This window comes from Stegostoma tigrinum, chromosome 10 (assembly GCF_030684315.1).
Source record: "Stegostoma tigrinum isolate sSteTig4 chromosome 10, sSteTig4.hap1, whole genome shotgun sequence".
Lineage (NCBI taxonomy): Eukaryota > Metazoa > Chordata > Chondrichthyes > Orectolobiformes > Stegostomatidae > Stegostoma > Stegostoma tigrinum.
Window position 1 is genome coordinate 57,688,673 of NC_081363.1, and position 22,291 is coordinate 57,710,963.

A 22,291-nucleotide genomic window follows, 5' to 3' on the forward strand; every position below is an offset into this window, starting at 1 on the left:
TTGGCCTGCATTTTAGAGGGAAGATAGTTCAGACAGACTAAAGAACAAAAGAGAGGTACAGCACAGGAGCAGGTTGCTTGGCTCTCCAAGCATGTGTGATCATATGGCCACCTATTTTTCCCAGCCTCAACCCTCATCTCTTTATTTCAGAGCTCCCTTCCCCCTCCCCAATTTCTGAAGAAGGATCCCAATCCGAAATGTCACGTCAGCTTTCCTGCTCCTCTGATGCTGCCTGGCCTGCTGTGCTGTTCCAGATCCACACTGCGTTATAAAAAACAAACCTTCTTCCCTTTTTCGGTCCATATCCCTCTATTCTCTCCCAATCCATGTAACCATCCAGATGCCTGTTAAATGTCACCAATGTGTCTGCTTTCACTATCTCTTCTGGCAGTGCATTCCAGGCTTCTACCAGTTTCTGTGTGGAAAAACATCCCTCACACATCTCCCTTAAATTTTCCCCCTCTTACCTTGAACTTGTGCCCCCAAGTAATTGAAGCTTCAACCCTGGGAATAAACCTTTTGACTATCCACCCTATTTATACCTCTCATAATTTCGTCAACCTCTGTCAGGTCTCCTGTCAACTGCCGTCTTTCCAGTGAAACAATCCGTTCTTTTTACCTTTCCTCATTGTCAATACTGTCGAAACCAGGCAACATAGTGGTGAACCTTCTCTGCACTCTCCCCAAAGCTTCCATGTCCTTCTGGCCATGGTCTTGACAGGTATACCAGCTAGTAAATATTGAGTTGAGCCAGGAAAATTGAATTTATACTAAATTTTGTAAGAAGCTACATTTATAGATGATATTAAGAAGAACTAATTTGAATTAATAGATTTTTGGAATACTGTTGAGGAGTAATAGCAACATGTGGCCCGGCCTTTTGATTATTATTGAAACAGATCTGACGAACAGTAATCTATTAAAAATGGCTCACTTATCAAGCAGCGATTTCTATGAACAGACTTCCGATATTATCTGCCCTGATGCTTCCATCATACGAAACCAGCCAGGAATATGCTAAAGCTAAGATTAGCATTAGAGGCCCTGACATGCTTTTTTTACTTCACTAGCTGCCATAAAATCGCACTTATAGGTCCCAGGGACTCTAACAAACACTGGTGAGATGATAAATGTGTTAGGTAAGTGGATTAGGAAAAAGGGTGGGTGTAGGTCCACAGCTGAGGTGTCAGGTGGGGGAAGGGGTAAGGGGCAGCAGATCCATAGGCAAGTTAGTATTGGTTGAAGGGGTACGAGTAAGGTAAGAAATGAGGGGACAGAGTAGCAATAGGTGGAGATGGCATTAGCTTGTGCCGGATGGTGGTCGTTTCGTGGGGTGTCAGGGGAGATGGTTAGCCAACTTCGACCTGGGCGAGGTTAACTGGGGCTTAATAGAATTAGGGGATGCCAAGTTATGGTAATTGGGTTTTGTTGGTTTTGGGAGTTGATAGGCAGGTTGGAGGGTGTCACTGTCAGAAATTATAAAGGGATTGGTTCAGTTCTGTAGTTAGTTAGGAGTTAGAGCAGATTTTTATCCTTCTAACTATCCCTGCATAATATCCAGATAGCTAAGTTGGAACCAGCTGCAGTCTCTGACTTTAGCTCACACTCGGAACTTTTATTTTGGAAGTTTTAAATGCCAGGTAATTATTCATTGGAAGTTAAGAATTTCTGAGCAATTCCTGTGGAGTCTGTTCATCAGAACCTCTGCATAGTTCTGACATGAAACTCTGGTGTATATTTCAGAAACAATGACCTTTTCACCCAGAAGATCTGGATCAAACACGCTAGGGAACTACAGAAGAGCAGGGGTGTAAACTCTTACCAAAATTTATTGCTTATCACCTATGAGAAAGATGAATCAATAACTGATTAAGAAGAGGAGAGGTTTCAAACATTACCTAACATATAGATGATCAAATATTTGAATAAATTATTCTTCTTTTGGTCATGTTAGGATTGTGGGAATTGCAAGATTTAATGCAGTGAATAAGCCCAATAATATAAACTTGAATGTTGGTTGAATGTGTGTGTTGAAGCTCTTGAAAAGAGATTGAAATCAATTAGCTTGATGCCAAACAGCTATGTGCTTCTGCCTAATCATGAAAAAACTAATGCCACCTTTCTGTCTGGAATTTTGACCATCTCTGTCATGTGAAAAAATATCGCTACTTAGAGTTGATCGTGCTGGTACAATGAAATTGCAGAACCTATTTCATTGTTCTAAAGAGTTAGAATATTTAAAGTAGCATTGTTGAACTCGGTAATCAATCCTAAGGGTCACCACTTTTCAGGTTTCAAACCTGTTTTAAGAATTATGATGTTAATTTTGATGAGAATTGTGGATCGACAATTCCACAGACTAGTAATTTATATTAGATTTGTGATTAATGACAAAAAGATATGTTAAAGTGCTTGAGTAGATGACCTTTTCTCTACTTGTCTCTTCAAAAACTCATTATGTTCGACTAATTTTCGTAGATTTTTGTCATTAAAATCTGAGGAGAATCCAACGTTGGTGTCTGCACGGAGGCATTGAATGGAAAACAGTATCTGCTCAAGTCAAAGAGATGCACAAAACCTTTGATTGATTTGGACTCTCTTTTGGGGAGTAAGTGGGAGGATTTCGGGTAACAGCGAATGAAGTTTTATAAAGCTATAGCCAGACCTTACAGAAAAACTGAGATTTATTAATTGTTATAAGCATCCCTAAATGCTTTATTGGTTTTGCTTAGGTCACTGAAAGTAACTCCATGCACAAGCTTAAAAGCTTCAATAAACCTTTAAATATATAACAGCTAAGATGCCTTTAAATTTTTTGCAGTTACCCTAAAAGGCTGCAGGAACACAATCCCTATATGGAAAGGATTGGACATTTCCTTGCCTAGCTGCAAAAAAAAGTTTTTTTCTCAGAATTTCTTGCTGTCATTCTGTCAAGTTACGTTCCATTGATTTGAATCTTTTAAGGGTGCTAATGCATAAGATGTGCATAACATTTTAAAACTGATGTCAGGCAGTTAATTCCAGTTTTGCTCCTTTTGGACTTCACAGTGTTTTAATACAATTGAGTAGCTTGATAGGTCATTAGATATTCGTTCACTTTTAGCTCCTCAAAGTTTGCATTCTGCAAGACCTGCAATCAGTGACCACGAGACCTAGTCATGACAGAGAAGCACTAGCAAGAGCATTAAATGTTATTTGGAATATGTAGAACACTGTCCTGTTTCATGCTCAAAGGTGAACCTGAGAGTCTAATACAATCACAGCTATTTCATACTGCTCCTGAGATGCTGCTTGGCCTGCTGTGTTCATCCAGCTTCACACTTTGTTATCTTGGATTCTCCAGCATCTGCAGTTCCCGTTATCGCTATCTCATACCGACAGTGCAGTTATCATAGAATACATGGAGGCTGTGCTTATCGGGGGCCACAGTTCAGAATTGTGCCATCACCTTCAGGAAGATCTTAAAATCATACAACAGCTACGCAACATTGTTGATCTCAATCAGTGTCCTCCCCTTTTATGCGTAGGTACCCATCCAGACTAGTATAAGGAACATTTAAAAGTTGACGTGTTCTGTCCACAAATATATCATGTTCACCATAAGGGTATAGGCTTGGATTTTATAGCAATGAATAAGTTTGCTCACCATTATCACAGTTACTGTTTCCAGCATCCCACAGACATTTTACGGGCCTTTGAGTAACAACTTAGGGTCATCAGGATCTGAGAAAAACAGCATAATGTGGAGGGATTTGTTACTTGTGTGAACAGGGCAAGCAACTGCTTATCCCTTTAAATAATGAGATTGAAGGATGCACATTGAGACATGCCAGCCATGAGATACAATTCCATAGAACAGATTTTTTTTTGGTGCTATCTATTCCACTTTGCCTTTTGAATGATGTGAGATTCTGGTACTGGCTGACAGTTTGATTGAGGATATAAGCACCTGCGCAATCTATGTCACAAAAGAACGTAATATAAGCAGATCTTGATGACAATTCACAAGTATTGCTGGTATGATACCAGAATTGTCATTTTTGAGCTCAGTGCTCCAGCTATGGCCCTTCCTTAACTTCATACAGTTGAACATGTGCTCAGTAGCAAGAAGAACCCTTGCCTGCCATCAATGCTACTTCAAAGGAGCATCAATTATCTTCTAGTCAGTTGCTGTTTGATTTCTTTTGGCTATTGCTGTGATCATATAGGTGTTTGGTTGTTTCCAGACTTTAAAAAAAATTTTAACATTTGCAAGGTGTACCAGATGTTCCCAAGGAATTTGCTCTGACTTCAAGGATTTTGCATAAACATTCTGGTCCTGGGTTTCAGTTGCATCCTCCTCAAAATATAGTATGTCACAATGAAGGAGCAGAGGTAAGGTCATGAGGAATATTGGGACTTTCCTTTCCGGAGTTTAGGAGGAAGATGCATGCTTGTAACATGTAACTTTTGGAAGGGACTTGATCCGAACAGTGGAGATAATTAATGAGAGGTTATTTTCCTTGACTGGGTAATTTAGAACAGCAAGACCCAAGCTCAGTATAAAGGTTTGATTGTTTAGGATTGAGATGAGGATAACTTTTCTAGATTCAGAGGGTTATAAGTCTTGAAATTGACAATTTCAAGGTTGAACATGATACATAGTTGAGTACATTTAAATTCAAGAAAGTCAGATGTTTAATCTCTTGGGATATCGAGAGATAAGAATAATGAGCAGGAAAATGAAGTCGAGACAAAAGAAGAGCCAATAAAATATTGAATGGCAGACCAAACTTGAGGACTTCTATTTCGTATCTTCTAATCTACACCATGACTAAAAGCAAAATACGATACAGTAGTAGGTGCTAAGTACTGAACCATCACTGAACATCCCAGTAGGACTGCTGGACAGAAGTCTTGCCATCCGTCCCACCATACCTTCAAGTTTTCCAGAATAACTGGAACATAGTACATGATAGTACAAAATGCAACTGCTAAGAAATGGTGCATATTTTATACATAGAGCATATAACAAATGAAGGCTTGCATGAAATTGCAAGACCGAAAAGAATGCTAGAACATAACACCCGGAAAAGAGAGAGTCTGTATTTTGGTCATTTGTTTCAAACTGAATAGCAACAGAGACCTCTTCTACAGAGTAAAGTGGAAGGCAGCAGAAAGAGGTGTCGATCTCAGTATAGTTGAATGATTGACCACAGATCAATTGAAGTTACATATTCCCGTAAATGTGTAATGATGATGCAAGACAGAAGACTGTGACATCCCATGATAGCAGATGTCCTGGCAAGAGTAGCTACAAGCAGCAGTGACTGAAAATGCTTGATAAATATCCCTTGAAAAGAGTCCTCAGCATTGAATCTGATTATAAGAACAGAAGAGTCAAGGCATGCCAGAAGCCAGTTCCAAAAGTCTTAAAATTTGACCTGTGCAACACTGTGACAGAAGATTCTGTCTTGTAATAATTACTTCCCAACCCATACAGTTCTCCCTCAACTTGTGTTCAATGGTTGAAATACTGGCCATTGCTATCTGAAGGTGACCTGATGTTAACCTGGAACTAATGATATATAAAATTGTCATAATGCTCAAATCAATTACATACCTTTATTTCCTGTACTAAGCTATACTAGTAAAATTAAAAGGGAATTTGATAAATGGTTGAAGGCCAGAAATTGCAGGATATGGGAATAGAAAATGGGGCTGAGTGAATGGTTATTTCAAAGAGTTTGAAAAAAAATCTGTTCTATGGAATTGTATCTCATGGCTGGCATGTCTCAATGTGCATCCTTCAATCTCATCACAGGCGGGATAGGCTGAGTGGCCATTTCTGCTCTGTATCTGATTCTATGATCTTCATAATGTGTTATTCTTCAGGATAGATAACTGGCTCTGAGATACAGTTATAAACAAATACTGAAAAATATTGAATACAATATATTGGGAATGGTAATCTGTGTAACTCCCAAGTTGAATGCAGTTTTAACCAACTACTATGTCATGGTATATGACAATTTCGCAAGGATTTTGGGGAATATGTTCTTGAAAAAAGATATAGACAGCATTGTATTCAATGAAGTTTAAGATGTTATTTATATACATAAGGGGAGGCAATGGGCTAGTGGTATTATTGCTGAACTGTTAATCCAGAGACCTAGATAATGTTCTGTGGATGTGGATGTGGATTCAAATTAATTCACTAACTGAACTTAAGAATCTAATGATGACCATGAATCCATTGCTGATTGTTGGAAAAACCCATCTGGTTCACTGGCGTCCTTTAGGGAAGAAAACTGCCATCCTCACCTGGATTGGCCTACATGTGACTCCAGACCCATAGCAATGTGGTTGATTCTGAACTGCCCTTTGGGCAATTAGGGATGGACAATAAATGGTGCCTAGCCAGTGACGCCCTCATCCTGTGAATGAATAAAGGGAATAGTATATAAAACATAATAATATTGATTTACTGATTATGATTGCCAATCATTTTTCTTCTTCGGCTAACTTGGATCAAAATGCTGAAACCAAATGTTTTACATAGATTAGAAGTACAGTCTCTGAAAAATGGAAATGTGAAGATGGATGCCTACTATTAACTTTATTTTGTGAAGCAAATATTACACTTCCCTTCTTATAAATTAGCTTTCCTTAGTTTCACGTTATATTGTAGGACCTTCTTTAAGAAAGAGTACATGCTTTTATAATGAAGTAAGCATTACCAACTAGAAATATTGGAGAGTAATCTCCCATTTATTGCTCTCAGCAGCAATGGGGCACAGATTTCAGCCATAAATAGTACAATCAGTTCTCTTCAAGTGAGAGGTAAAGCCCTACTTGTTCTTTGCTCATTGGGGGGAAAAAAATCAAAGTAAATCATAGCAAGTTACTTACACACATTCTTTAGCCCAGAATGTGATTGGCAGAATGCAAAGTCTCTTCCTTGCCCTTTCAAAGATAGGAAACAATACTGAAGGAAGAAAGATGCATTTTAAGTGTCATATGGTCTTACTGTACAGTGAAGTTTGATTTACACTGCCTTAACAATGTATCTCAATTCTAATTTCAGAAGATGCCCTTTTTTTGTCTTTTACTGAAGAAGATCATTGTTGTTGGTTAATGGATCAATTCACAATGTTTAATGTCAGGTTTGGCTGCATAGCTTCCATTAATAGTTGCCTCAAGTTTATCACCACGAACCTTCTTAAAAAAAGACAAACTGGTGTCCAAATTTTCTGGTTGGCCTGAAGCCAAAGTACCCAAAGGTTAAAATTCATTGAGCATTGCATTCCACGAGATACATATAAATATATTAATTAGGAACATGACAAAGCCAGTTTGCCACTTTGAGCCAGGATCTAATATGTTTTGACAAGTTGCCTCTTACTCTTTTAAACTCAAGCAGATACAAGCTGACCTTTTCATATAAGACAACTTACTCATGTCAGTTATTAGTCTGAAAGACCTTGAACTATTTAAATTGCAGTTCTTAAGTAAGGTGACCAGTACTGTACACTGTATCACAGACGTCGTCTCACCAATGCCCTGCGTAGCTGAAACGTACTCTCCCTACTTTTGTATTCAATTCTGGTTGCATTCTATTTGCTTTCCTAATTACTTGCTGTACTTTAATAGTAATTTTTTGCAATTGATGCACTAGGGTACCCAGATCCCTTTGCATCACAGAACTCTGTGGTGTTTTACCATTTATTAATTCTTCCTACCCAATGCACTATTTGATACTTCCCATATGATACTTCACTTACCAAATCCTTGTCCATTCTCTTACCTGGAAATATAGAACCAGAACAGCAAGAAAGTGGCTATTCATCCCACCATGGGTCTGTACCAGCTATTCTAATCCCACTTTCTGGTACCTAGTCCATAGCCTTGCAAGTTACAGTGTTACAGTTACAATCTGTTGAGGATTTCTCCCTTAAACATCAAATTAGGCAGAAAATGCCAGATACCCACCTCACTCTGTGTGAAATCTTTGCTTTTGTCATGCCCCCTGCGATAGGGATAGGGTTACCAATACCAATACCCTCAAATCTGTGCCCTCTGGAAGCAGAATTTTAAATGAGTATTTTATCTCTATATTTATGAAGAAAAGGGATGATGCAGACATTCCAGTGAAAGATGAGTGTGCAATATTAGATGGAATAAACATTATGATAAGGTAAGTATTGAAGAGACTTACTTTGAAGGTGAATGAGTCACCAAGGTTGGATGAATTGTAATTAAACAAAGGCTGAGGATGCTGGAAATCTGGGAAAAAACCCAGAAATTGCCGGAGAAATTCAGCATTGTTGGCAGATTTGGTCTTCCGTTTCCTTTTTCTGAGAGTTTACTTGCATCCCCTATAATGAAGAGTAATGCAAAGTTCAATTCATCTACCATATCCTTAGCTTCTTTTATTAAATCTCCATCTCACTTTCTATTGGATCAATTCTCTGTTGGCTCTTTTCTTTTTAAAATATTTACAGAAATTGTTTTTTTTGGTATTTCTAGTCAACATTCTGTCTTTAATTTTTTCAGCCATAGTAACTTCTATTATATTTTGATTTACTTAAATATACAATCTCACCTTCTGATCTGCCAGCCATATTTGTTAATGATATGTTATTTCTTTAAGATTCCTGAGTTGTGTTTAATCTTTTTGATAGTTGATGGGTTCTGTACTTGGAACTTTTCTTACTTGTTGAAATGCATGTATTCTGTTTGCTGTGAAATGACCTATTAAATGTCTGCCATTGTGCCTATGTTAACCTATCCTTTAACCTAATATGTCTAAAGTGAAAAGCAGTTTTATTTTCAAAAGATATGTCAATTTTCATGAAGAATGCTGAAGTTTGCTGTGCATTTTGTTCTTCACAGCATATTTTGTTCTGCCTAGTGAGGAGATATTGTCAAGTATAGGAACATAGGACATAGAACAATACAGCACAGAACAGGCCCTTCGGCCCTCGATGTTGTGCCAACGTGTGAACTAATCTAATCCCATCCTCCTAAACTATCCCATCATCATCCATCTGCTTATCCAAGGACTGTTTAAATGCCCCTAATGTGGCTGAGTTAACTACATTGGCCAGCAAGGCGTTCCATGCCCTTACCACTCTCTGAGTAAAGAACCTGTCTTTCACATCTGTCTTAAATCTATCACCCCTCAATTTGTAGCTATGCCCCCTCGTACAAGCTGACATCGTCATCCTCGGAAAAAGACTCTCACTGTCCACCCAATTCTTTTGTAGTTTGTTTTATTCATTTGTGGTATGTGGGTGTCATTGGCTGGCCAACATTTATTGCCCGCCCCTAGTTGACCTTGCAAAGGTGGTGGTGAGTTGCCTTATGAACTGCTGCAGTCCACCTGCTGTGGGTTGACCCACAATGCAGTTAGGGTTGGGGAATTCCTGGATTGTGACCCAAGGACAGTGAAGGAATAATGATATATTTGCAAGCCAGGATAGTGAGTGGTTTGGAGGGGAACTTGAAGGTGGTAGTGTTTCCATCTATCTGCTGCCCTTGTCCTTCTAGATGCAAGTGGTCATGCGTTTGGAAGGTGTTGTCTGAGGATCTTTGGAGAATCTCCGCAGTGCATCTTGTAGATAGTATGCTGCTGCTACCGAGCATCGCTGGTGGAGGGAGTGGATGCAAGTGGATGTAGTGCCAGTGAAGCGGGCTGCTTTGTCCTGGATGGTGTTGAGCTTCTTGAATGTTGTTGGGGCTGCACTTATCCAGGCAAGTGGGTGTATTCCATCAGACCCTTGACTTGGGCCTCGTAGGTGGTAAACAGGCTTTGAGAGTCAGGTGGTGAGTTACTCGGTGCAATATTCCTAGCTTCTGACCTGCTTTTGTCATCACTGTGTTTATGTGGCGAGTCCGTTGAGTTTCTGGTCAGAGATAACCCCTAGGATGTTGATACTGGGGCATTCAGTGATGATAACACCGTTGAATGTCAAGGGAATGATGGTTAGATTGCCTCTTATTGCCAATGGTCTCAGTCTGGCATTCGTGTAGCACGAATGTCTCTTGCCACTTGTCAGCAGAAACCTCGATATTGTCAAGATCTTTTTGCAAGTGAACATGGACTGCTTTCGTATCTGAGGAGTCGCGAATGGTGCTGGACATTGTGCAATCATGGGTGACTATCCCCACTTCTGATCTTATGATGGAGGGAAGGTCATTGACGAAGCGGTTGAAGGTGTTTGGGCTGAGGTCACCACCCTGAGGAACTCGTGTGGAGATGTCCTAGAACTGAGAAGATTGACCTCAAATGACCACAATCACCTTCCTATCTATCAGGTTCGACTCCAACCACAGGAGAGTTTACCCCTGATACCCATTGATTCTAGTTTTTCTAGGACTTTGGAATGCCACATTCAATCGAATGCAGCCTGGATGTCAAGGGCAGTCACTCACACCTCACATCTGGAATTCAGCTCTTTTATCCATGTTTGCACGAAGGCTATAATGAGGTCTAGAGATGAGTGGCCCTGGCGGAACCCCAACTGGGCATCACTGAACTGTTTATTGTTGAGCAGGTGCTGTTTGATAGCACTTTTGATGACTTCTTGCATCACGTTACTGATGAAGACAGTAGCCCTTTTGGAGCCTTGGTGTAAACATGGACAAAAGTGCTGAAATGAGATGTGATAGTGACTGCCCTTGACAACAAGGCAGCATTTGACCAGGTATGGCATCAAAGTGCTGAGTGGCCCTGGTAGAACCTGATATTTGTGTCCGCAGATAAGTTATTCCTTTGCATGTGCTGCTTGATACGCCTGTCACAGCCTTCCCATCTCTTCAGTGAGGATGGAGAGTAGACTTATCAGGATGCGTAATTGGCTGGATTGGACTTATCCTGTTATTTGCTTACTGTGTATAGCTGGTTAGGTTTCTACATTGTTGGGTAGATGCTACAGTTGGAGCTGCACTGGAACAGCCTGGCTGGGAGCACAACTACTTTCTGGAGTAAGAATCTTAAGTACTATGCTAGAATATTGCCAGTTCCTCATAACCTTTGCAGTATCCAATGTCTTCAGCCATTTCTCAATAGCAAGGAATAAAGCACATTGGTTGAGCACTGGTATCTGCGATGTTGGGGATTTCAGGAGAAAGCCCAGATCGATCATCCACTCGCCACTTCTAACTGAAGATTACAAATACCTCATTCCAATGACTCGTGCTGATGTGCTGGACTCTCCCACCATTGAAGATGGGGTTATTGTGGAGTTTCCAACTCCTGTAGTCATTTAATTGACTAGCACCATTCACAACTCTGTCACAGGGCTGCAGAATTTTGATCTGACGCACTAGTTTTCAGATTGCTTAACCCTGCTTATTCTTTACTGCTTCTGCAGTTTGACATGTGAGCAGTCCTCTCATGCAGTCTAGCTTCTTTCATTTAATGAGGATTGTTGCCTTGTTTGATACAATTGATACAGGCCTTGAGGTTACAGATTGTGGTTGAATAGAATTCTGCTGCTTCTGATGGTCCATAGTGGCTCATGGATGCCCAGTCTTCCGTTGCTACAAAGTTTGCAGCACCAACCTTTTCCTAGCTACAAACAGTTCTGAAGAAGGGTCACTCGACCCGAAACATTGACTCTGCTTTCTGTCCACAGGTGCTGCCAGACCTGCTGAGTTTTTCAAACAATTTCTGATTTTGTTTCTGATTTCCAGCATCTGCAGGTCAATGGTTTTTTACCCAATTTTGATGCTGCGGAAATTCCAGATTTCCAAAAGTATGGCTGGTAACATGGACATCAGACCTGTCAAAATCTGCTTCAACAAGGTGATTTGATTACCTTCTGAAATGTAAACCTCTGGAAAATTTGTTTCCTTGCAAAATTCTATTAATTCTGCAAAGGCCCCTGCAGATTGGAATGTTCCAAATGTATAACCCAACAGTTCAAAAGAGGGAGATATAAAACAATGAAGCGAAGGCTGGTTAGGCTGATAACAGTAGTTGGGTTAGATCAGTTGGCTGGATGGGTAGTTTATGATGCAGAGTGATACCAACAATCATGGGATCACTTCCCATACTGGCGGAGATTACCATGAAGAACTCTCCTTCTCAAACTGCCCCCGTGCCCGACGTTTGGTGACCCTCAGGATAAACCACCAGTTGTCTGTTTTTAATAAAAGAGCAACTCTATGGTCTCATAAGCAATGACAACTTTACCCTTATTATTGAATGAGACAAAGAAAGTATATGAGTGTGCAGATCTGAATGCTTCACTGATCCCAAAGTTATTCAGCAGAGTTGAAGAACGAGGATAATAGCTTTGAAATATTGGGATTTTGTCCCTGATGACTTGTAGTTTTTGGTGGTACCAGTCTTTGTCCTTTCCATGATGTAAGGAAACTCCTGATTCTAAGAAGGTGATGGCTCAATTCTCCAGTGTCCATAGTGGCACATGGATGCCCAGTCTTCAGTTGCTACATTTATTCTAAATCTATCCAACTTAGCATGGTGGTTGTGTTACACAGTATGATGGATGACATCTTGCATTTTAAGACAGAACTTGATCTCCACAAGTACTGTGTGGTGTTCAATTCTACCAATATTGTTATGAAGGTCAAATCTGTAACTGGTAGATTAACAAGGATGAGTTGAAGTAAGTTTTCTCCCTCTTGTTGATTCAAAATGCTTGAATCCTGGTTTATCAGCTGATTGGGGTGATAGGTGGTAATCAGCAGGAAGTTTCCACACTTGCATGTTACATAATTTCCTGAGATTTCATGTGGTTCCAAGTTAATCTGTAGGACTGCCAGTACAGTATCCTCCCACCTGTATACCACAGTGCCACCACCCTTGTTGGGTCTGGCTGAACATACCAAGGGATGATGACAGTGGTGTCTGGCATGTTGTCTCTCAAGAATGATTCTGAGAGTATGACTGTGTCCGTGAGACATCTCTCCCAATTTTGGCACAGCTCCCTGAGAAGGACTTTATGTGGTTGACAGGGCTGTGTGTTTGTTCTTGTTTCTGGCTTTTAGATGGGTACAAAGTAATCCATCTGGTTTGTTCTTTGTTTAGAGTTTTATTGTGGTTTTATATAACTGAGTGGTTTATTAGGCTATTTCAAAGGACAGCTAAGAGTCAACCATATTGCTGTTGATCTGGGGGTCCTATGTAGTCCAGACCAGTAAGGATGGCAAATTCCCTTCCCTAAAGGGATTTGTGAACCATATAAGTTTGACAACAATCATTAGGCTCTCCTTAATCTAGATTATACTGAATTCAAATCTGCCATAGTGGAATACAAACTATGTCCCTAGTATGGTAATCTTTTCTTATAGATTACAAAGGTAGGGATTTTGGCTGTATGTTATCACTGCCCCATAAGTGCCTTTTATGTTTGGCATCTTGTTGTGAAGCCTGTGTGGAAAATTTTCATGATATTTCAGACAATTTATTCTATACGTTGAGAGTTGAAATCTAATAGTATTTCATGCAAATAAGTGTGTCATTTGATAATATAGTATCATATGAAAAGGGGTCTCCATCACATTAACTAGATTGGTAGTGGGTGATGGAGGAAAGGTGAAGGGATATCATATCTGTGAGACATCATATATTAGTGACAGGACGGCTTAACTTTTCTTCCAGAAATGTAAATAGCCTGTTTTCTCCTTTCAACTGTGTTATATTTGAACCGGTGTAGAATTAAATTTGCTTCATCATGTTCGGGGCTCATCCATAATGTTGCTTTCCAAACCAATTTGAAAGAACATAAATATTTTCAATTTATGGTTAAGAATTCTGGTACTAACCAAACACAGGACATTTTGGAAGTAAGTGATTTCAAAATAAGATCAGTTCTATAACTTACCTAAAATCATATCAGCATGAGACATATTTACATTTCAGGACTTCGTACTAACGTTTAATTTTTCAGCTTTAGCATTCCAAACGCACTACTTGTAATGTATGCTCCACACACACGAAATCCCAAGAGATTAAAATTATCATGCTTTAGAATAACTAGACCCACTTTATATTCAACCATTATTTGCACAATTCAAGTCTTCAATCAAAAAGGACCTGAGCTCCGAAACTAAATTTGTGCATTCAAGTGAACTTTGAGCCCCACTAAATGATTTCTCTTTGATTTGTGACAGGAGGGCAGAAAACGGAGGTAGTAATACACAAGATGACCCTTTCACCTCAGATCAAGTTACCAAACTCTTAACTGATAACGGGAGAGTAACATTTCTGTTGAAAGAGTTGAATGCAGTGGCAGAAACTAATAAAAAGGTATGCTCTTGAAAGTTTAGATTGCTTAATTGTACTTTGTTGCATTCATGATTATATTTATTCCTGTACTTGCCTTGCTATTTTAAGATAATTTTTTTGTTACATTTAAATAGAACTTGATAAATTTATCTTTAAGTGCTACATTTTCATTTTTGTCCATCTGCCTAAGGTCAAATGTCACATACTGAGCTGTGATTTTTGTGGAATTGTTCACAGGATGATTATCACTACAACTTCATTGCAGCTGATGTCTGCCACTGAGAAATGCCTCACAAGAATGCCTTCAGATCTTAATAAAGACCTGTTTTTGATTTTGAGCTTTGAATTTTAAATTATCTGATCCAAACGATGCTAACTTACTTCAAAATCTAGATTTCTATGTTGCAAGGTCAATTTTCATGTAGCTGTAAAGTTTGGACTAGGATATACCACGAAGTCAAATCTTTATTCCATTTTCAACCCATACAAGCAGCACTTTGGAATAAATGTGTCCCCCTTAATTTGGAGAAAATTCCTTCTTTAAATCTTTTGATATGATGTAAAAATGTGAAATTAATAATTTGTACTGCATAACTTATGGTAAGATATTTGTGTCTTGAAATGAGATTACCTCATTTCTTTGGACAGCTAATGTTAAAATGTTTTTTAATGCTGTGGGATGTCTGCATGTTCGTTGAGGGTAAAAGTTGCGTGCAAATACTGTGTTTAATTATTGATATTGTTAGTAGCTTTTAGAAATACCAACTCTAATTTTTGCATTCATCCCATGAAGGCTACTAACTACAAATTTATTGATCTATAGTCAAAAATAATATTCATGATTTGACCTCAGATATATACAACATATTGTGTTTATACTTTCAGCTTCAGGCTAAACTGTCAGAAAAAGAGCACGAATTAGAAAGTCTAAAGATTGACACAGAATTGCAAGAAAAAGCAATAGAAGCCAAGATAGCTGAAAAGGCTACAGGTACATTTTTGCATGTAGTTTCAGTGGTTTTTGTTTGATTTATAAGAAATATTACAATTTGACGTTACTGAACACGAACTGTATTTGCTAAAGGTGTGAGGATTTCTAGTTTGTAACGTATTTAAGTGTCATATGAAATGAGTAATTCCTGGAGCTCAGTGCTAGCGTGTTGGACAGCTTTACTTGAATTCACGCTGATATTGGCATTAAATGCATTGTTAACACCATGTCAGTTTAATCACAAAAGAACCTGTTTGTTTTGTTGAAAGGCCTTGAGTCAACAAGGGAGAATAATGATTACCAGTGTCTTTATCCTCCATCCAGCAATTTAAACAGTGCTAATTGTTTTAACTGGTTCAAAGCACCACAGCATCCTTTGTTTGGATGTACACACAACTATCTACAACTCAACCCATTCTTTCAGAAGTACCAGCCACATGCCAGCAATATGACAAGTTAAAGCACGCTTTTGAAGTTCAGATTTAATTGTTATATTACCAAACTTGATCAACCAATGAAGACAAATCCTATTACAACATGCATGTTTCCCTGGCATGATAATAGAGACAAAAAAAACTGCAGATGCTGGAATCCAGGTCGCCAAACAGGAGGCAGGAAGGATGCAGCAAGCCAGGCAGCATCTGGAAGAAAGGGGCAGTCAACGTTTCGGGTATTACCCTTCTAAAGGACTGGAAGAAAGGTAATACCCGAAACATTGACTGCCCCTTTCCTCCAGATGCTGCCTGGCGTGCTGTGTTGTTCCGGCATGCTGTATGTCATGGTAATAGTTTAGCTTTTAGTAAATGTTGGTAAAAGGTAAACTTAAATTGATCACTTGCTTTTTAACCTTGGAGTGTCTCACCACTGCTAAATCCCGCATCAAAAGTTTGTGCACTTCAATATACATAAGCAGTGTTATACTTGCAAATGACATGTTACATACATTCCTCAGTATGTACAATCCAATTTCTACCTGGCTTTCATCTTCACCTGGTCCATCTCTGACTCTTCCCTTTCCTTCCCCACCACCTCGTTTTCTGTTTCTGTGTATAGGTTGGCCACCAATATCCACCACAAACCCATTGTCACCCACAGTTACCTTGACTATATACCCTCACCCCCTGTTTCCTGTAAAGATTCAATTCCATTCTCCCAGTGCCTCTGATTCCATCATATTTCTTTTGATGACATTAACTTTGACATGGGGGCCTCCAAAGTGTCCACCTTCTTCCTCAACTGAGGATTTGTCACCAGCACGGTTGATAGGGCTTCCAGCCGTGTCCAACCAATCTGCTGCACTTCTTGGCCTCACCCCTCCCCTTCTTCCCACAACAGCAATAGCAAACCCATCATCCTCAAATATTATTCCACCTGCACACACATTCAAAGAATCATTAGCTGCCATTTCCACTACTTCCAGCAGGATGGCCACCACCAGACAGGCAGTCTCTTCTTCTCCTTTGTCAGCCTTCTGCAGACACCGTTCCCTCTGGCCATCACAGTCCACTCCTCCTCCACTCCCCACAGCTTCTACATTCTCATGGCACCTTCCATTGCAATCAAAAGGTGTAACACCTGCCCTTTTACTTCCTTCCTTCTCATTATCCAAGACCCCAGACACACCTTCTAGGTGAAGAACTGATTTACCTGCACACCACTCGATCTAGTCTACTGTGTTCGCTGCTCACAGTGTGGTCTTCTCTACAATGGGGAGACAAAGCACAGACTGGACGAGCGCTTTGCAGAACACCTGTGTCCTGTTTGCAAAAATGGCCTTGGCCTTTCAAATTTGCCACAGTGCTGCAGCAAAACTGAGTACACGTTGGAAGAGCAACACCTCATTTTCGGCTTGGGAACCCTGCAACCTTCTTGATTCAAGTTTGAGTAATAGAAACATAATGCAGGGAGTGTACACATCACTGTTTTTCTTTATTTACAGCATAAATCACAAAAAATAACTTTGCTTTATATTAAACTTAAAAGACAGTGAGCCTTCTTCCTCACATCCTCAACTGACTATGTGGAGATCACAATAATTAAGTTAACTTCCAGTATTTCAGATTTATAATTTTTACTAGTTTATTGAGAGGCTGGGATCATAAGCTGCTGGTTCAAACAAAGTTTGCAGCACCAACCTTTTCCTAGCTACAAACAGTTCTGAAGAAGGGTCACTCGACCCGAAACATTGACTCTGCTTTCTGTCCACAGGTGCTGCCAGACCTGCTGAGTTTTTCAAACAATTTCTGATTTTGTTTCTGATTTCCAGCATCTGCAGGTCAATGGTTTTTTACCCAATTTTGATGCTGCGGAAATTCCAGATTTCCAAAAGTATGGCTGGTAACATGGACATCAGACCTGTCAAAGTCTGCTTCAACAAGGTGATTTGATTACCTTCTGAAACGTAAACCTCTGGAAAATTTGTTTCCTTCTAAAATTCTATTAATTCTGCAAAGGCCCCTGCAGATTGGAATGTTCCAAATGTATAACCCAACAGTTCAAAAGAGGGAGATATAAAACAATGAAGCGAAGGCTGGTTAGGCTGATAACAGTAGTTGGGTTAGATCAGTTGGTTGGATGGGTAGTTTATGATGCAGAGTGATACCAACAAGCATGGGATCACTTCCCATACTGGCGGAGATTACCATGAAGAACTCTCCTTCTCAAACTGCCCCCGTGCCCGACGTTTGGTGACCCTCAGGATAAACCACCAGTTGTCTGTTTTTAATAAAAGAGCAACTCTATGGTCTCATAAGCAATGACAACTTTACCCTTATTATTGAATGAGACAAAGAAAGTATATGAGTGTGACAGATGTGAATGCTTCACTGATCCCAAAGTTATTCAGCAGAGTTGAAGAACAAGGATAATAGCTTTGAAATATTGGGATTTTGTCCCTGATGACTTGTAGTTTTTGGTGGTACCAGTCTTTGTCCTTTCCATGATGTAAGGAAACTCCAGATTCTAAGAAGGTGATGGCTCAATTCCCCAGTCATGCCTCTCTGTCCACAGCTACCCCTTGTGATATGCCTTATTTTGGGGCCGGCCGCCTATGCTGTATCAATCAACTATCTAAACCATCTCAGCCAGTAACCACGAGTAGTTACTCAAGATGTCAGGATGACCCTTGCAGTAGATTAGCTTGTGAAGTGATTGAGGAGAAGCTAGAGATTAAGTCAGTTAAATCTAATAGGGAGAATAGGTAGTGCTGGACTGATGGTCTGAAGTGTGTTTATTTCAGTGCAGGGAGTATGACGGGTATGTATGTTCATACTGAGCAGAGAGCCTAGATTAGTACATGGAACTATAATGTTTATGATGCAGAGTGATACCAACAAGCATGGGATCCCTTCCCATACTGGCGGAGATTACCATGAAGAACTCTCCTTCTCAAACTGCCCCCGTGCCCGACATTTGGTGACCCTCAGGATAAACCACCAGTTGTCTGTTACAAAACTTTGGTTGAGAGAAAGGCTCGCACAGGCAGCTCAAACGCCAGGGTTTAGATTTTCCAGGCATGATAGGGTGGGATGTAAAAAGTGTGGGAAGCTACATTACTGATTAAGGAGACTATCACAGCTGCCTGAAGAGAGGGCGTCTTCGAGGCTCATCCAGTGAAGCCAGATCAGTAAAGGAAAACAAAAGATGTCATCATTACGATGGGGTTATATGCAGGCCTTCCAATAGTCACCGGGAGATAGAGGAACAGATATGTAAGTAGATCATGGAGAGATGTAAAAACAGCAGGGATTTTGTGGTGGATAATTTTTAACTCTCTCAATGTCAACTGGGTTTGCCTTTGTGCCAGGGGCTTAGATGGGGCGCAATTTGTTTACTGCATCCAGGAGGGTTCCTTGAAACAATGTGTCCGTAGTCCAACGAGGGAAGGGTCTATTCTAGACCTTGCATTAGGAAAATGAGCCTGGCCAGGCGATGGAAGCTTCAGTGGGGGACCATTTTAGGAACAGTGATCATAATTTCATAAGTTTTAGGGTAGTTATTAAGGAGAATAGAATGGCCCTTGGGCGAATCAGCTAAATTTGGGGAAAGCTAATTACAATGGTATGAGACAAGAACTGGAGCATTAGATTGGGCTGACTGTTTGAGGTTGAATCAACATCTGGCATGTTAGAGCCTTTTAAAGGCCATTTGATCAGAATTTAGGACTAGCATATTCCTGTGAGGATGAAAGATAAGGATGGTAAGGTTTGAGTCCTGAATATTGATATATTGAATGTTTAGATTAGATTACCTACAGTGTGGGAACAGGCCCTTCGGCCCAGCAAGACCACACCGTCCCTTGAAGCATCCCACCCAGACCCATTCCCCTATAACCCACACATCCCTGAACACTACGGGCAATTTAGGATGGCCGATCCACCTAGCCTGCACATCTTTGGACTGTGGGAGGAAACCGGACCACGCGGAAGAAACCCACGCAGACACAGGGAGAATGTGCAAACTCCACACAGACAGTCGCCTGAGGCTAGAATTGATCGCGGGTCCCTGACACTGTGAGGCTGCATTGCTAACCGCTGAGCCACCGTGCCGCCAAAAGGAAAAAGGAAACATATAAAGCTTAGGAAACTGAAATCAGACAAGACCCTTGAAGAATATACAGGAAGCAGGAAAGAAAATAAACAAGGAATTCAGAGCACTAAAAGGTGCCATGTATGTTCATACTGAGCAGGATTTGGCAAGTGGAATTAAGGAGAATCCCAAGATATTTTATATAAATATTGGGAGCAAGAGGGTAGCTAGGGAATGGGTAGAGTTGCACTTGGATTTCCAGAAGGTGTTTGGCACAGTACCTCACAAAAGATTGTAATTAAATAAGAGCCCACAGTGTTGGAGGTAATATATTGGCATGAAAGAGAATTGGCTAATGGATAGGAAGCAGCAAGTGGCAATAAGGGGTTCATTTTCAGTATGTAGGTCTGTAACCAGTGGGGTTCCACTGTGATCAATGCTGGAACCTCAGCTGTTTACAGTATATATTAATGATTTGGAGGGGGGGAAACATATGTATGGTAGCCAGGTTTGCAGAAACACAAAAATAGGTGGAAAGGCAATTTATGAAGAGAATACAAACAGGTTTTTGAGAGATATAGATAGGTTCAGTAAGTGGGCAAAAGGTTGGCAAAAAGCATATAATGTGGGCAAATGTGAAGTTTTAAATTCTGAAGGGAGAACAAAAGAATAGCATTATTGAAATTGAGAAAAGTTGCAGAAAGCTGCAATACAAAGGGACTCGGGTGCTTGTGTGTGAAACACAGCAAGATAGCACTCAGGTACAGTAGATAATCAGGAATGTTATTTTAGAAGGATTGAAGTATAATAGCAGGGAAATATTACTGTAACTGTACAAGGTGCTGATGAGACCATGCCTGGAGTACTGTGAGCAGTTTCAGTCTCCCTTTTTAAGGAAAGGTGTCCTTTAATTGAAGGCAGTTCAGACAAGGTTAATGATCAAACCTGGTATGGAGGGATTGTCTTACAAGCAAAGGCTAAAAAGGTTCGGACTCTATTCACTGGAGTTTAAAAGAGTAGGAGGTAATCTCATTGAAACATAGAGGTGAAAGGGCTTTACAGGGTAAAAGCTGAGAAATTGTTTCCCCTCACGGAACCGTCTTGAAGTAGAGGGCATTGTCTCCACATTAACGGGCAACAGTTTAAGACTGAGATGAGGAGGAATTTCTTCTCTGAGGGAGCTGAGTCTTGAAGTCACTTGACACAGAGAGCTGTGGGAGCAGGGTCCTTGTGTACATTTATGGCTGAGATAGTTTCTTGATTAATAGGGGAAGGAATCAGATGTTATGGGGAAAATGCAAGAAAGTGAATACGAGCAATGTTGGATAACATCATAAATAAGACATAAGACATAGGAGTGGAAGTAAGGCCATTCGGCTCATCAAGTCCACTCCGCCATTTAAATCATGGCTGATGGGCATTTCAACTCCACTTCCCTGCACTCTCCCCGTAGCCCTTGATTCCTTGTGAGATCAAGAAATTGTCGATCTCTGCCTTGAAGGCATTTAACGTCCTGGCCTCCACTGCACTCTGTAGCAATGAATTCCACAGGCCCACCACTCTGGCTGAAGAAATGTCTTCTCATTTCCTTTTTAAATTTACCCCCTCTAATTCTAAGGCTGTGCCCACAGGTCCTAGTCTCCCCGCCTAACAGGAACAACTTCCCAGTGTCCACCCTTTCTCAGTCATACATTATCGTAAGTTTCTATTAGATCTCCCCTCAACCTTCTAAACTCTAATGAATACAATCCCAGGATCCTTAGCCATTCATCATACGTTAAGCCTACCATTCCAGGGATCATCCGTGTGAATCTCCGCTGAACACGCTCCAGCACCAGTATGTCCTTCCTGAGGTGTGGGGCCCAAAATTGGACATAATATTCTAAATGGGGCCTAACTAGAGCTTTATAAAGTCTCAGAAGCACATCATTGCTTTTATGTTCCAACCTTCTTGAGAAAAACGACAACATTACATTTGCTTTCTTAATCACAGACTCTACGTGCAAGTTAACTTTTAGAGAATCCTGACCAACACTCCCAGATCCCTTTGTGCTTCTGCTTTGTGAATTTTCTCACCGTTTAGAAAATAGTCTATGCCTGTATTCTTTTTTCCAAAGTGCAAAAAAAAGTGCATTAGGATCGGATGTGATCCTAATGAATGGTGGACCAGACTCGAGTGACCAAATGGCCTACTCTTGTTCCTATTTCTTATGGTCTTATCAAACCTAGGAATGCGCTTTACATGATAAATTGCGCTTTGCTTCTGGATGTAACTTTTAAAAGCAACTTTGTCATTTTACACGATTGCAGTGTTCCACATAGCCACAACTGCAAACAACGATTATCGAACCTGCTCGCTATTTAAATCACATAGGACGACATTCTATAAATGTTTAATGTATCATTTTGGACTTTTTCCCTATTGTAGCAATTACTTTGAATTGTTAAAAAAAATCAGTTAAATCCTCTGCTACAAAAGAAATATTGGAAATAGATGAGATAGACACTAAACATAAGAAGCCATGCTGTGAGCT

The 22,291-nt window shown here is 40.2% G+C and overlaps 1 protein-coding gene across 4 annotated transcripts in view; it reads left to right on the forward strand.

The window, feature by feature from the left end:
- The window catches only part of mipol1 (mirror-image polydactyly 1), a 322,904-nt gene that overhangs the window by 116,206 nt on the left and 184,407 nt on the right, over positions 1 to 22,291 (forward strand). For all 4 annotated transcript variants that reach the window (XM_048538585.2, XM_059649194.1, XM_048538584.2 and 1 more), the window contains 2 exons: positions 14,125 to 14,260; positions 15,125 to 15,230. In XM_048538585.2, coding sequence (XP_048394542.2) covers positions 14,125 to 14,260; positions 15,125 to 15,230 — 242 coding nt within the window. The remainder of the gene's footprint in view (positions 1 to 14,124; positions 14,261 to 15,124; positions 15,231 to 22,291) is intronic.